At 35.9% G+C, this 16,272-nt stretch overlaps 1 protein-coding gene across 4 annotated transcripts in view; it reads right to left on the reverse strand.

The window, feature by feature from the left end:
* Positions 1-16,272, reverse strand: part of Smc6 (structural maintenance of chromosomes 6) — an 83,243-nt gene that overhangs the window by 32,236 nt on the left and 34,735 nt on the right. For 3 of the 4 annotated variants that reach the window (XM_042680840.1, XM_042680842.1, XM_042680839.1), the window contains 8 exons: positions 15,924-16,041; positions 13,268-13,373; positions 11,424-11,560; positions 10,829-10,890; positions 7,151-7,231; positions 5,725-5,826; positions 418-537; positions 235-333 (listed from right to left, as the gene is read on the reverse strand). In XM_042680840.1, coding sequence (XP_042536774.1) covers positions 235-333; positions 418-537; positions 5,725-5,826; positions 7,151-7,231; positions 10,829-10,890; positions 11,424-11,560; positions 13,268-13,373; positions 15,924-16,041 — 825 coding nt within the window. The remainder of the gene's footprint in view (positions 1-234; positions 334-417; positions 538-5,724; positions 5,827-7,150; positions 7,232-10,828; positions 10,891-11,423; positions 11,561-13,267; positions 13,374-15,923; positions 16,042-16,272) is intronic. The other variant, XM_042680843.1, reaches the window with a different exon arrangement.

Raw genomic sequence — 16,272 nt, forward strand, 5'->3', positions numbered from 1 at the left:
AAGATCAGTGGCCCTCACCACAACCAAGCTCAGGCTCATGACAGCCAAACAGTATTGTTTTTAAAAAAAGACAGCTACAACAGCCCACAGAAAAAGCACATCTCTGCTTTAACAGAATAATAAATTCAACTGTAACTTCAATGAAAACTTCTACTCTCATAGGTCAGAAATAGACTAATATCACAATCTCATGATTTAAGCCATTATATCTGCATTAAAAGGAACTATAACTACCTGTTGTTCTTCCATTTTCCTGTTGAGTCTAGCAGCACGATCTTCTCCGATTTTGATATTATCTCTAATAGCATTCAGTTGCTTTTCAATTTCATTGACCTAAAATGAAATATATGGCAAATTATTAAAATAGTAATGAAATATATTCTAAATGTGACAAACTAGTAAATAAGTAAAAATTACCACTGCCCAAGCCATTTCATGTTTCAAATACTCAAGGTTAGTCTTCATTGTACTTAAACCAGCAATACTTTGAAAACGTTCTTCTTTCTCCAAACACTGGCGCTTTAGTTCAGTGAGTCGCTTAAAAGAAAAAAGAATAATTTCTTAGTAACACTGATTAAAAAAAAAAAAATCTTGTTCATGCCAAAACCAAATGTAATAGTTTGCTAATATCTGCAATACAAAATGGTCAACTATTCTTCACAGAAGAGCAAAAGAATTAAAGGCTCAAGATGACAATTCCATAAACCCACTGTCCCATTTTTCTTTTTACTCCCTGTCTTCACAGGCTGGTTCTTAAAGGCAAAGCACAGGTATTATGCAGTAACTATTCCAAAGATAATGTAATGATCATAAAGAATTTATAACCAAAGATCAAACAAGTTATAATTTTTATACCTAATGTTTTAGTTACCTTAAAAAAAACACCAAATAAGTATTAAATATCATGCCATTAGAACAGACTGCATATTCTGTACAGTCTCTCTCACTTCACTCCTATCTTCCATATTAAGCAAGAACTTAAACCTGTAGATCTTATTTTGTCTTCTAGATCCAATTCACTTTCCCTTTCTCCAAGATTATTTTAATCAATGATCACTTTATACGAATCTCACATATAGCTTCATTCTCCCCTCCTCCTCTCTTGCTTCAGATATAGAAACCATCAGATGGAAACCTTTTCAACTTCCAACAATCGTAAGATACAAATCTAGGGCAGCTGTCTCTACCTGAAGCTACAAAATAGCTTCCATCCCCCTTTGTATATATTGGACCTTTGTCTCCCTACTGACTCTCAAGAGGTCAAAAACCATAGATCTTCTACTCCATATTTTATGCTTCTAACTTTACCCATTCTTATGCTCTATTTTGTATTTCCACTTTATGAACAAAACTGTTACCCATCTGTCCAATGAGGGGTGTCTGGGCTGACTCTATACCTTGACTATGGTGAACAGCACTACAATGAACACGGTTATGGTAGCGGCTGTACTATACCCTGGTTTATCTTTGGGGGAGCTCAGGAATGGAAATACTGGATCATAGAGTAGATCTGTGGTTAGTTTTTTGAGGGACCTCCATAATGCTTAAAGTGGTTAAGCAAGTTTACATTCCCACCAATGTGTGTTAAAGTTCTCTTTTGATCACATCCTCAAACATATTGTGTTACTGTTTTCTTAATAATTCTAAGGTAAGGTGGCATCTCAGTGTTGTTTTGATTTGCAGTTCCTTTATGGCTAGAACTGTTGAGGACTTCTTCATGTGTCTACTGACCATTTTTACTACTTCTTCTTAGAAGACGCTCTTTACCTCATTAGCCCATTCATTAATTAGGTTGTTGGTTGAGAGTTTTTTAAGTGCTCCATATATTCTGGATATTATGCCACTAGCTGATGTATAGCTGGCAATAATCTCCCATTCTGCTGGGCGCTGGTGGCTCACGCCTGTCATCTTAGCTCCTCAGGAGGCTGAGATCTGAGGGTCACGGTTCAAAGCCAGCCCGGGCAGGAAAGTCCATGAGACTCTTATCTCCAATAAACCACTAGAAAACCGGAAGTGGTGCTGTGGCTCAAGCAGTAGAGCAGCGCTTGCCTTGAGCTGCGCAGGGATAGTGCCCAAGCCCCAAGCCCAACCAAAAAAATAAAATAAAATAAAAAATAATCTCCCATTCTGTAGGCTGTCTTCTTAGGTTGTTGGTAGTTGTGGCTATATCCAGCAATCTATGTTGTATCATGCAGAAACTTTTCAGTTTGATACAATCCCATTTATTACATCTTTCTTTGATTTGCCGTGCTTCTGGATTTGTACTCAGAAAGTTCTTCCTATGCCAAAAGAAGTATTAGGATGTCTCTCCTACTCCATCTTGTAATAGCTTTATGGTACAGATCTCACATTAAGGTTTCTGGTTCATTTTTAATTGATGCTGGTGCAAGGTGATAAGTAAGGATCCAGTTTCAGTTTTTTCCACACTCACCACCGTCAAAGTATGGAATCAGACCAAATGGCCCTCAATGGACAAATGGATTAAGAAAACATGGTATATATATACACAATGAAATTTTACTCATCCATTAGAATGAACATTGTATCATTTGTAAAGAAATGTAAAGACCTAGAAAAAAACTGTTAAGGGATGTCAGGCTTAGAAAGACAAAGGCTGCATGTCTTCCCTCATGTGAAAGCTGGAATTAGCTTATTAACTTAAAAGCATATGCGTTGGGTGGTATGCAAGTGTATATAAATGTATAAACTGAAATATGGTAGTTTCAAGGGAGAACTTGTACTGCAAATTCCTTAGAAAGACTAAGTCAACATTTAACAAAATCAACATGAGGAAGTGAATACTTAAAAGGAGTGAGTTGGGGTCAAGCAGAGGAGGGAAGATGCAACAAGAGGAGAAGGGGGAGGAGAAAATGCAGTCAATGTATATCCTACAAAATTAAGAAAAGTGAGGGAAGGAATGTGATGGGAGGAATGAGTGAGAATGTTGAAAGGGATGGCACTGATCAAGATGTATTGTATTCATAAACTGCTTTGTTAAGTGGCAACTCCATTGTAAGCTACTTAATAGTCATGCACACAAGGACATTCATTCCTCATCTTCATATGCTATTTCTTAAAGACGTAACTAGTTAAGCAGAGGGCTAATTTTAAGGAATAGGACATATAGTTAACTATGAACTTTTTGTAGTACTAGAATTTGAACTTAGAACTTTATACTTATTAAAGGCTCTACCAACTTGACCAGTGCCTATATGCTTAGAAAAATGCTTTTTTTCTAACATTTTTTATTAATATCAATTAGTCGTACTGTTGAATAGTTTCTATATGCATGTAATATAACTTGCTTAGACTTACTCTCTTCCCTCAATCTCCCTCCTACCGCTATTTAAGCTTCACTGTTTTTAAACATGTACATAAATATTTTGACCTTATTTACCCTCCTTCACTCTCCTCTATCCTACTAGAATCCTCACCCCTTAAGACCTGTTTTACATTCTTGCAAATACAGGCATTATATTCAATGTATATTATACAGAAATCAAACTATATAACTTGAGGGTAGTGATGGGGGGTGGAATCAAGGAGAATGGCGTAAGGGATGACACTGACGAAGATGTCTCAGACTCACAACCACACTTCTGGAGTTATAATCTCTTTGTACAACTAATAACAATTGTTTTGCTATCTTCATTTATAGGCATAATATATTCGGTATAATTCAAACACTAATACTCTCTTTTCCTCTCGCTTCTCTAACCCTCTCAAACAGTCCCACAATTATGCACTGGGTATGCTGTTATATAATATATGGACACAGTCCTTAAACTTCATAACCAAAATATCTCTAACTTTGAGAACAAGGTACACCATGGAAAAAGTGGGTATTTTAAACCCAAACTGGCCTCAAGAAAGAAATTGTTTTCTGATTTTTATCTTTTAAATAATAAATGTCAAATATGCAAATATTACCTGTGTATAAGAACAACATACTCCAAGACAGGACATTGTATTAATTCTATGTGTTTTAGTAGTTCCTTAATATACTACCACATTAATACAGGTGTGAAAGAACAATATGTAAAGAATCAAAATAAATATAAATATGCTGGTGTTTGATTTTTGAGTTTTCACTTAGTGAATTACCATAACTATAGACCTAACTCAAAATAAACATTTCTCATAAACAGAGGTACAATGGCAAGAGTGATCTAATAAATTTGGTATTCAAAATTTCATTCTATCTTGAAAGTAAAATGTTGCTAAAGACTCGACTGATCTTTTAACAAAACAGTAAGATACAGACTCATGTAAAACTGGTGGAATACCTTAAGTAATATAAGTCATCTTATTTGGAAATCTCTGGTTATCAGACAGAAAGCTGGATCTTCAGGAATCTGAAGAAGATGAGAGTATTCAAAAGAGTCTAACAGATATTAACGACAAACTGTTGTAAACCATGGTTGGTGGCAGTGCCTTAAAATTTGAACTATTTGTATGGCTGCCAAGTTGATGAGTACTGATGTGACAGCTGCTACCAAGCTATTAGCTGCTTAAAGAATGCTAACAATTTAAGAATGGTAACAATTTGCTGATGTAATGAGTCAGCTACTATATGTCATTATAATTGCACCTCATGTTTAAGATCAACTTGCAGAAACTGGATTCTTTGTAATGTTTTCAAACTATACTGGAAATTAGTGATAGCTTAATTTGGAAATAATTACTCATATGTCAAGGTTAAAAAATATAATGTGATTTATAGTTTAGTAGAAGTAAGACATGTACATACCCATTATTACAAAAATAATTGTTAATGAATTAAATTAGAAAGCAAATATATGTCAGAGTGCTTTTGTCCCTTTTGGGGAGGTGTAGGAGAGCATGGAGGGTAGGCACACTTACAGTTGAACTACACCTGTAACCCTGACTTCTGCTGATTTCTTCTGAGATAGGGTCTAGTTTTTGCATGGGCACGAGCCTGAACACAATCAACCCAGCTATGTTAGCCTTACCGTGAAGCTCAGGCACAAGGCCACTCCATCCAGCTCTTGGTATGGAAGGTAAAGAAAGTTTTTTCTCACATTGGTCTCAAACCACACATCTCCCAATATCAGCCTCACAAACAGCTAAGATTACAGTCATGTGCCACTAGCTCATGATTACATTAATAGCACCTGGCTATTTCAGTTTTGGGCCCCCACCACCACCCCCATAGTGTCTTCTGCTAACTTTTCCAGGACTTGTCTCCAACCAATACCCTTCTTTCTACCTTCATCTCTCAAGTAGATAGGACCACATGTTCATACACATCAGGTTTGATGAACATGTTTGCTTTACAAAGAGAACCTCAATCAATTTGTCCAGGCTGACATCAAGCCTTAAGGCATCTTTGCCTTAACTAGGAGTACAGGTGTACTCCTAGGCTAGAGAAAGGTAATTTTTTTTTTTTTTTGGTAGGTCACGGGCTTGAACTCTGGGCTTAGGCGCTGTCCTTCAGCAGTTCAGCTCAATACAAGTGCACTACTGCTTAAGCCACAACGCCACTTCTGGTTTTCTAGTAGTTTATTGGAGATAGAGAGTCTCATGGACTTTCCTGCCTAGGCTGGCTTCCAACCACGATCCTCAGATCTCAGCCTCCTGAGTAGCTAGGATTACAGGCATGAGCCACTGGCACCCAGCTGAGAAAGGTAATTTTATGATACAATTACCATAACTACTATAGAAATTTGGTTTATTTCAAAAAGTTATATGCTATTTACAAACCTCTTCGCCTTGATTTATCTGCTCCTTTGTTCTTTCTTTTGTCTCCATAATGTATGAATAATCTTCCTTCATCTGTTCCAGTTGCGTTGCTTTCATGAAGAACTTTGTAAATCAAAAGAAAAATACATGTAAGAGTTTTAAACTTCCATGGATCTAAGAAAAATAAAGACAAACTTGACTTCTGACAACCAGACTCATATGTAAAAAAAAGATTAAAAATACAAGTATGTAGATAAAAACAGAACTGTTAAGTACACTCCTGCTATGTTCACATCTACATGTTAATGGGTACTGTTCTTCATGATTCACAAGAGCAAGCCCTTTGTGTGTAAGAGTAAATGTAATTCTGAAAACTCATGTGCACAAATTTTTCCATCCTTTAAGAGAAACAAACAGCACTGTTATCCTCAAAAGTAGTTAAGTTGTAAAACTATTTAGAACAGGAAATATTAAAACTTACTGAAAACACTATTACCTCTCCTCTTCTCTTCCCCTCCCCAACTCCCTCTCCCTCGATTGCTTTGGGGAGTTGATATCAGGTCCTTATTCTAATTTGGTTTGCTAGCTCATTATCAGCATTCTACTCAAGCCATTCTTTTAGCCAGACATTTTGCTAGTTAACTGGAGATGTAGTCTCATGGAAATTTCTATACAGGCTGGCTTTGAACCATAATCCTACAGGTCCCAACTTCCTAAGTAGCTAGAAATGGTTAACTTTTAAATTTTTAAAGTTTAAAATTTCTAAATTATTATTCAATAAATATTATTCATTGTTCCTTTGTGTTTCCTTAAAGTTTATTTCTTAAAAGTAATCCACTCTTACACTGGGCACTGGTGGCTCATGCCTATACTCTGGCTACTCAGGATGCTGCGATTTGTGTATCATGGTTCAAAAGGCAGCCCAGAAGAAAAGTGTGTGAGCTGGGTACCTGTGGCTCATGCCTGTAATCCTAGCTACGCAGGAGGCTGAGATCTGAGGACTGCAGTTCAAAGCCAGCCTGGTCAGGAAAGTCTAATTAACCACCAGAAAACCAAAAGTGGCACTGTGTCTCAAGTGGTAGAGCACTAGCTTTGAGCTGAAGAGCTTAGGGACAGTGCCCAGTCCCAGAGTTCAATTAACCACCCAGAAACTGGAGTGAAGTTTTGGTTCAAAGTGGTAAAGTGCTAGTCTTGAGCAAAAAAGCTCAAGGACAGTGCCCAGGCCCTTAATTCAATAATTATTCTTTAAGAATTAAAAGACATAAAGTAAAAACAACGACCTGACAAGAAAATTATACACATTGTCTTACTTAGCAGGCTTCTTATCTATTTATTCATTATTATTTTAAAAACCTGACTTTGAAAGAAAGATCTCATCATCTTCTATGCAGGCATGAATAAAGTACATTGGGGGGAGTTGATTTGTATTTGTTGTGGTGTTTCTTACTTTGTATTTGTCTCCCTCATTTTTCGACTGTAAAAACTGCTTGCTCATCTCTTGTGTTAAAACGGACACTGGGTTATCCACCTGAAAACAAATTTTTTAAAAAACATCAATTTTTAACATTTCATCTTAGTATCTTCAAGAAAAACCTGAAAGATACATAATTGACATGGGGCAAACTTCATGATACCAAAATAAATGAAAGTCACATTCAACCTTTTATCATCCCAGAGGGCACAACATCAAGAACTCGCAAGTGTTGTCTTGGAAGGTTTTTTACTTCCATAAAGATTACACTACCTTATGCCACTGCAATCACAGGACAACTGCATGGGAATATACCCAGAAGTCAGCTGTCTTGAGTTTTTGTTGTGCTCTGTCCCACTAACTCTAGTGAGCTTTTCCAACTATACACAGTACAATTTGGTTACTACTAATCAGAATTATAGTGATAAAAATTGTTTCTCTCACAGCTCTGATTCCAGATGTCCTATGTGTTTATGTTTTAACTAAATATAAAACGAATAGAAATGAAGTAATTTATTTTTTTCTGGAGTAAGAGTCATCTAAAATAAGTCATTGCTTCAACTATCTTTGACTACCAATTTGAAACCATCAAAGAACAGTGGGAAGTGTGCTTTTTGGTTTTTGGTGGGGATTTTTTGCCAATCCTTAGCTTGAACTCAGGGCTTGGGCATGTCCCTGAACCTCTCTGTGCTCAAGACTAACATTCTATCTCTTGAGCCACAGCACCATTTCTGTCCTTTTCTGTTTATTTGGTACTGAGGAATCAAACCCAGGGCTTCATGTATGCTAGGCAAGTACTCTACCACTAAGCCACATTCCCAGCCCATGGAAATGTGTTTTTTAAGGGGGGATAGGGATGGGGGTGAAGAACTTGTTTCAAAAAAATTCAGAATCATGAATCAACTATATCTTTATTTTAATGACAAAGCAATTTCTATGCTAAAAACTCTTGCTCATAGGTAAGAGATTATATAAGATCAGCATAAATGTGGGGTAACTCTTTAAAACTCTTCATTTTTACTATGTGTACAATACAGATTACGTAACATTACTAAGACATGAACTAAAAATTTTCTTTTAAATAAAATGCTGGGCTATTCGCTTCTAAAATAATGAAAAGCATTTAAGTAAAGAAATAAACAACAGGGGCTGGGAAGGTAGCTCAGTGGTAGAGCTCTTGCCTTGCATGCATGAGGCCCTGGGTTCAATTCCTAGCACCACATAAGCAGAGAAAAGAAAAAAGCCGGCAGTGGCGCTGTGGCTCAAGTGGTAGAGCGCTAGCCTTGAGCTGAAGAGCTGAGGGACAGTGCCCAGGCCCAGAGTTCAGGACCCATGACTGGACCCAAAAAAAAAAAAAAGAAATAAACAACAATTATAAAGAAATCATTATATCTATTACATTGTTTTAATTTTACAGACTCTGCCACATAATTTTTTACAATACCTCCTGAAACATTAGTTTCACCTTGCATCTGGACACTTCAAAGTAAAATTTTACACATTAGCTTTATTATCAGATATTTTATCAACAATTTGGGATTAATCACTTCATCAACATTTATTGTCTTTCTTTGTAACACTTTGATTGCATGTGAAATGGGCTTTTAGTCCGTATGCAATTCTTAGGGTTATGGGAGAATTTTGTAGATTTACCTTTTAATACCTTGGAATAGGCAACACAGGAGAAATAATCAGATTAATTCAAGAAAATTCTAAATACACTTCTCTGTCCTAATTATTCTAGGTCATCACAAGCCAATAGAAACATGCTATCCACACATAAAATTTAAAATTTTAGTATTTCACATTAAAAATGCCAAAAGTGCAAAATTTTACTAATGTATATTAATCTACTGTAGTGCAAAAATGCTATCTTTAATATGTAATCAACAAAAAAGAAACATTAAGTTTAAAGTCTAGCACTTTGCATTTCAGCATATCTCAATTTGAGTTGATTAACACCTTGAATGCTTAGCATCTATGTGTGGACAGAAGCTACTATATAGGACTCTTTTTTTGATCAGTGAACCCATATCTTTACTTATGGCTTAATAAGACAATATAAGAGAATTAAGTGATTCATGGTAATAAATGCCAAGTATTTCAAGAGAAAATAAATAGGTTTTATATTTTCAAGGCTGTAGGAATACATAGAAATAGGCTCAATTCAACTTTCCACAAAATGAAAGCTTTCTAATGAAATTATAAGAAGCCCAGGGTAGAGGTGATTTCCAACCACTGTGCTTACTACAGGACCATCAAGTAGAGATCCCCACAGGGCAAGCATGGAGTATGCAACTATACTGGATGCTCAAGATTCTCCCAACACTGATGGTTCCTTAATTCTAACTTTAGGGCTTTTGGATTATTTTTAATGAAATGTTATGTTCTAGGCTGGAAAGTATTTGCTCTATTATCTGGTTGTCCTCAATTTTTAATGATAGTGTCTTAAAACCTGCATTGTCCAAAATGGAAGTCCAATCCACATGGTTTTTTTTCTCTTCATGAAGTTTAATACAATCTAAATTTCAATTTTTCAATTACATATTTCAAGTGGTCAAAGGCCCTTTGACCACTTGAAATACGTAATTGAAAAATTAGTAGCTACCCTAGTATACAGCATCCCATATGTTCTTAGATGGCTTTTTCCTAACTCAAACTGGGCAAAAGATGCAAACTACTAATTGTTTTTTTTTCTTCGATAATTAGTTTTGGTATTTTTAATCCTGGGATAGGTACTACAGACAGAATAGTAGAATGAAACAAAGATGCCAAAGATCCAACCCAGACTCTAACAAAAACCACACCTTTACAGCCTTAGGCGCAAATTTATCTTTTTTCTGACTTTTAGTTTCTCACCTGCAAAACAAAGGATCTGAAGCACATGATCTCTAAAGATAATTCCACTGTTAATGTTAGAGGAATACATATTCCTCATTTCAATAAATTCAGCCGAAGTATCTTAACAGAAAGGACTCAAACCTTGTCTCTTGCAAGTGTGATCAATAACTTCAGAGTACATAAAGAAATGTTTGTTTCTTTTCAGAAGAAACGTTCTTCCTTCAAGAATTACCTGGTATTTTGAATGCAGAAGAAAGCAAAGAAGTTCTACAGCCTTATCAACATTAATTTTAGCACATATCAGTTTAGACTAAATGTTCTTTACTGCTATATCAAATTAAAGGTACTATATTAAACATTAAACTTCATGCTCAAGTCAGGCATGGTATGGTTCACACCTGTAATCCCAGCTACTTGGGCGGTGGAAATAGGAGACCATATGTACAAGATCAGCCTGGACAAAAAAGATGGTGAGTCTACCACAAAGAACTAGGTGGATATGGTGTTGCATGCTTCTAATCCCACCAGTTACTTGGAAGTTGAGGTAAGGGAACTGCCAACCCTGGGCAAGAATGTAAGAAAATCGACTGAACATAAATATGTCTCAAGTAATACAGCCACCAAAAAAAAGAAAAAGAAAAAGAAATCATGTTACACTGGGAAATTTTAAAGAGCTTCACTAAAAAATTTATAGTACAACTATTCTTCTGGTGGTCAATTTATTTACAAGATCATTTTAATTGTTATATGCCACACGTAAAACCACACCAAAAAAACCAGTTGTATCAACTTAATAAATCAAATTTGTCTTACCTGTATGTTAAAGTGATCAAGAATTGCAACCAGCTCTTCTTTCTTAGTAGAAACTAAAGTCCCTAGTTGTAAGAAACATAAAATGACCAGACTGCTTCTAGAGCGATAATACAGAAAAAAAATGTATAATTATTTACAAAATGTAACTACTAATTACCTTTCATTGTGTCAACAAAAAAGGTACAACTAAGTATGCCTAAATCTGAATGGACTGGGTTGATATCCTAGGCATAACAGAAGTATACAGAGAAAGAAAGAATGCGATATGCAGTTAAGTACCTATTTCTTCTTGCAACTAACCATATTACCTTGTTTCTTACCAATCTCTTCTTTCCAATAACTCTAAACCTGAACCTCCCTTCTTTTTCCTTCAGCTATCTCTGTAGAAATCATAAAAAGGAAAGGGGGGGTTGCAGTTGAGAACAAAATGTCACAGCCTGTATCAAATCCATCAAATTCTGTAATCGTAGCACTGCACCCAGAATGTCCCTTAGAATAATCAGATTTGTTGTGGTTTCAAGTGTCTGAGAAAAAGTGTCCTTTAAATGAATATTTGAGGATTGACTAGTATTTCATATAAAATGAAAACACAAACCAGCTCCACTTTTTAGTTTGTAAGATCGGCCTCCATCCACGCTGATGTGCTGTTGTACCACGATGGTGTCACCATACACATTTGCCCTGTAGGCATCATCTCCTCTGTTCCGTAATGTTATTGAGATATCTGCTGAGCTAAAACAATGAGGCTGAGTTAAGTCACATAGAGGTAAAGTGCAGTTATAATAGTAGGTTATGATTTTCAAAAATCTAAATAATCTGTAAATCATTAGAAAATTAACTTTTCATTGAAGGTTGATGGCACAGTCTCCTAAAGAAAACTGTTAAAGATACTGTGCCTGACAATATTATGCTTAATAAAATGTAATCAACTATTATGTGCAAAAAAGCAACATCATATTCACACAGAAAACATTAAATTGTGGCTGTTTCACATCATATAGATAAGATACATTTTCATATAAAGATTGTATCAACATTACATTGTTGATGGCTCTGAATTACATAATAAAGCATTATGGTAACAGCAGACCTTTAATATGCATGGTACAGTAATGATTTTTCTAAGATTAGGATTAAAGAAATTTTCATTTTTCAATTACTTGGGAATTAAGAAAATAAAACTATCTGATGTTAAGAAATATAAATTGGGAAAGAGCAGGGAGGTGATTATGTGGCTCAGAAGTATTTTCTATGTATCTTTTCTTCTCTTAGAAGGAACTAGAAATCTTTTGAGCAATATGTATCTTATTCAGGTTGGATTCTTGAATAGTTATAGAAAAGGAAAGTCTACTATATAACCTATTGTATATTGGTATTAATAGTCAACATTTCTATAATTCTAGGCATTGAGTACATTAGATATACTGGGAGAAAATAATAGAATTTAAGGCCTTAGTTGTCCTGAGAGACAAGGATTCTTTCAGTGGTATATGGTGTAATATGAAGAAGAATGAAGAGGGACTGAGGCTGCAGCTCAGAGAGAAAGCCTGAGAAAGCAAGAGACAGAGAGGAGAATATGAATTTGTGTGTTATCTGTTATGGGAGGGAAATTAAAGAAGAGCAGAACAAGGAAAAAGAAAGAGAGCCAGGAGAGAAATCAGTCTGGAGAAAGAACTGTTAGTAGGCAAAGGTAACAAGTCCACAATGATGCAATGGATAACTAATACAACAATTAATATATGAAGGCAATTTACAGAAAAAGAAATATAAATGTGAAGCCAGGAAAGAGTAACAACTGTTTAGCCAAGTCTTCCATCAGTAGATTAAAAAAATGATTTGTGATTTTTACATCACCATATAACTCTGAAAAAATCCTTGTGTCTCATACAACTAAAGGTCCTCAATTCTGTTACATTCTTTCCCAGTGCAAGATTGCTTATTTTCTCTAATGTGCTCAGTGCCTAGAATTTTAGAAACTTTGACTATTAACACTTATAATAGCATGATCATACTCATTAAGGATATAAAATCAAAGTCAGAAAAATAGGATAATATTTTGAAATTCTTAGCAAACTATGGAAAGCAATTTTGTGCAAAAACACCATGGCTAATCAGTGAATTTACTCTCACCATCATCATATCAATATGGTCCTGTGATGTTGGATTCGGTTCGAGACCCTAAAAGGTACAATGTATACAAGTAGATAAATGGATTCCAGAAAAGTAACAAGAGCATTGTACAGGAGGGCAGCATATACCAGTAATTCCCCAAAACAATGGGTCACGTTGGCAGGAAGCACAAGAGAAAGGAATGAAAAGCTATGAAATCCCTGCTCCAGTTCTAGAAGCTACTCCATTCCTGTTGGTCTATATGAAGTGAGATTCTACAGCAGCTGCTTATTGCTTAAGAAATTAAAAGTACATGCAGAAAGCACTTACTTCTGTCCATCTTTCACAAAACCTTTTAAAGAGGATCCTCTATTGGTAGCAATTGCTTTTCCACCAAGACCGACTATGAGAGCTGTAAGGACGGCACTCTTGCCACCTAAAGAAACAGGTTTGAAAAATTCACACAAGGCTGACATCTATAATTTGGTGCAAAAAGATTTCTGAATTAGTCCTGTCCTAAAATAAAACGCTATAAATTCATATTATTTTCTTCCAGTGCCAAAGCAGCAAACAGGTTGGACATATATCTTGAAATATTGAATGTTGATTTTTCTTAACTTTTTTTGGGAGGGGGGGGGAATCGGTCACGGGGCTTGAACTCTGGGAGTGGGCACTGTCCCTATGCTCTTCAGCTCAAGGCAAGCCCTCTACCACTTGAGCCACAGCACCACTTCGGGTTTTCTAGTGGTTTTTTTGAAGATAAGAGTCTCATGGACTTTCCTTCTCGGGCTGGCTTTCTACCGGACCCTCAGATCTCAGCCTCCTGAGTAGCTAGGATTACAGATGTGAGCCACCGGCGCCTAGCTGATTTTTTTTTTTAATTGTACCTTTCAAGAACCATGCCACTTTGGTTCATCAAACTAATAAATTAACTTATTCCTCCATTTACATTTATGTACTAAGTTTGTATCATTTTCATTGCATTCTAACTTAGTAATATTTGTTAATTTAATTATATAACCCAATTTATTTTTTTGCCAGTCATGGGGCTGGAACTTACAGCCTGGGTGCTGTTTCTGAGCTCTTTTGTGCAAAGCTAGCACTCTATCGCTTAAAGCCACAGCGCCACTTGCAGTTTTGTGGTGGTTTATTGAAGCTAAGAGTCTCACGGACTTTCCTGCCTAGGATGGCTTTGAATTGAGATCCTCAGATCTCAATCTCCCAAGTAGCTATGATTACACGTGTCAATCACCAGTGCCTGGCTAATTTAATTATATATCACAAAGTCTCAGACATTAGAAACTATTTTAACATCCCTAAATGCAAAGCTCCATATGCACAGGAACTCTGTGTTTCATTCAGTGATGCACCACAATATCTAAGGACACAATATCTAAGTACATTCACATATTTGTTGAATGACTTACATAGAAAACCACTGACAATGTTACACAGATGTTACATAATATTTTGGCATTGTATTTTGGTATATTGTTGTATAGTTCTTTAAAAATCATTCTTTTTACCCACTCTACAATTTCCAAACCACTTAACAATCACCTACAACATGGGAACTATTTTCTGAACTCCTTGATCAACACATTAAAAAATGAAACCCTTTAGAAAAAAACAAAAGTAAAATAGACTGGAGGGTAACAAATGCTTGAACCACTGGCCTAGAAAGCATGAGGCCCTCCCCTCAGTTCAAGCCCCAGTACCATTTCAGGGGGCCACTTGCCCTATAAAAAAGAAGCTATCATTCTTGCCTGACCTCCTTTTCCCTATAATACTGATCCTGTTCTCTGTCCATACTTTCCTCCCCAACCTTTTTCCTTCTGGAATGAAGGGTAGAGAAGGATAACCAAAGAACAAGAATGGAACTGTGGAGTATACACATGTCCTTCCCAGTTTTCACCCTTTGCCCTCCATGTTTCACCTTTCTAATTCATCCTCCACTGTGGCCAGTTTGTCTCAAAAACGCTGGCCATGTTACCACTTTCCTCAAGACTTTTATGGGGCTCCTCTTTGACAGTTATGAACAAAATTTAAAAAATATTTATTATAAAATTCAAAATCCTCTGTAATATAGTGCATGACAACTCTCCAGTGTCAGTTTCTACCCTTCCCCACTAGACCACATGACAAAACCATGTAAGGTTATTCACATTTCCCATACATATATTGGTTTTTCTTCCTGGGGGGGGGGGGGGGGGGGTGAACAGATACAGATGCTTAAGCTCAGGGCCTCACCTTGTTCAGCACTTTTTGCTCACAATTGGCACTCTATCACTTGAACCATACATTCACTTCTGACATTTGGGGATAAGGGTCTCTTGGATGTGTCTTCCTGGGATAGTTATAAACCTTGATAATCAAACTCTCCATCTTCTGGGTAGCTAGGACATTTATATAATCTAATTTTCTAAACATCTGGAATGAGCAATCTGCCTGGAACATCTCAGTTTTGTTCCAAATGAGACCTAAACAATCTATATTTCATTCAAGCATGAATACTATCTACACTTATAGATTTTATAAATCACAAGGGAAAGAACTGTTGGTGTCAAATTTGGATTCTAAGGTACTTCATTTGCAATCTACAACAATTTTATTCCACTTAAAACAAAAGGCTATCTTGACTTCAATCAGTCACCTTTTTATGGCATGGATTTCAAGATAAATAAATTTTAAAATAAGTTTCCAGGCACATGCCTGACTCCTAGCTACTAAGTAGGCTGAGGCAGAAGGTCAACTGAGCCCAGTAGCTCAAAGTCAGCCTGGGCAAAATAGTGAGAGCTGGTCTCAAAAAAAGTGGGGGAATGGGAGAGTCAATCCCTATTACTTGAATAATACTTAGAATTAATTCAATAGTTTAAGTGTAAACTGACAACAAATACTAAGAATATTCATAACCACATTATTAATTTCAAAAAGCTCATACATTGTAATCCCATAGTACAATAAAAAAGAGGAGCAAACCACTTACTTCCATTGTTGCCAACAACAAAATTGACATTAGAACCAAATTTAAAAGGTCCAAGCATGGAATGGCACATGAAGTTTCTTAGCTGAATGCTCTCAATTATTCCAACTTCTGCTGCAGTCTATTAATAAATAACAGTGGAGAAAAAACATAAGTCTGCCCAATTCCCTCAATGTCATCATATGAACATTTGTAACAAAAGACCAATTAGTATTAACAATACAAAAAGTTACAAGAAGTGAATAATATTAACTTTAATGATTAATGGGAAATTTTCAGAGTCACCACTAATTCTAGAAAAATTAAAGTTTTATAATATAACAAAAATGACATTTTGATCAGATCATTTGTA

The sequence above is a fragment of the Dipodomys spectabilis genome, unplaced genomic scaffold, assembly GCF_019054845.1.
Source record: "Dipodomys spectabilis isolate Male_0828 unplaced genomic scaffold, ASM1905484v1 ptg000066l, whole genome shotgun sequence".
Lineage (NCBI taxonomy): Eukaryota > Metazoa > Chordata > Mammalia > Rodentia > Heteromyidae > Dipodomys > Dipodomys spectabilis.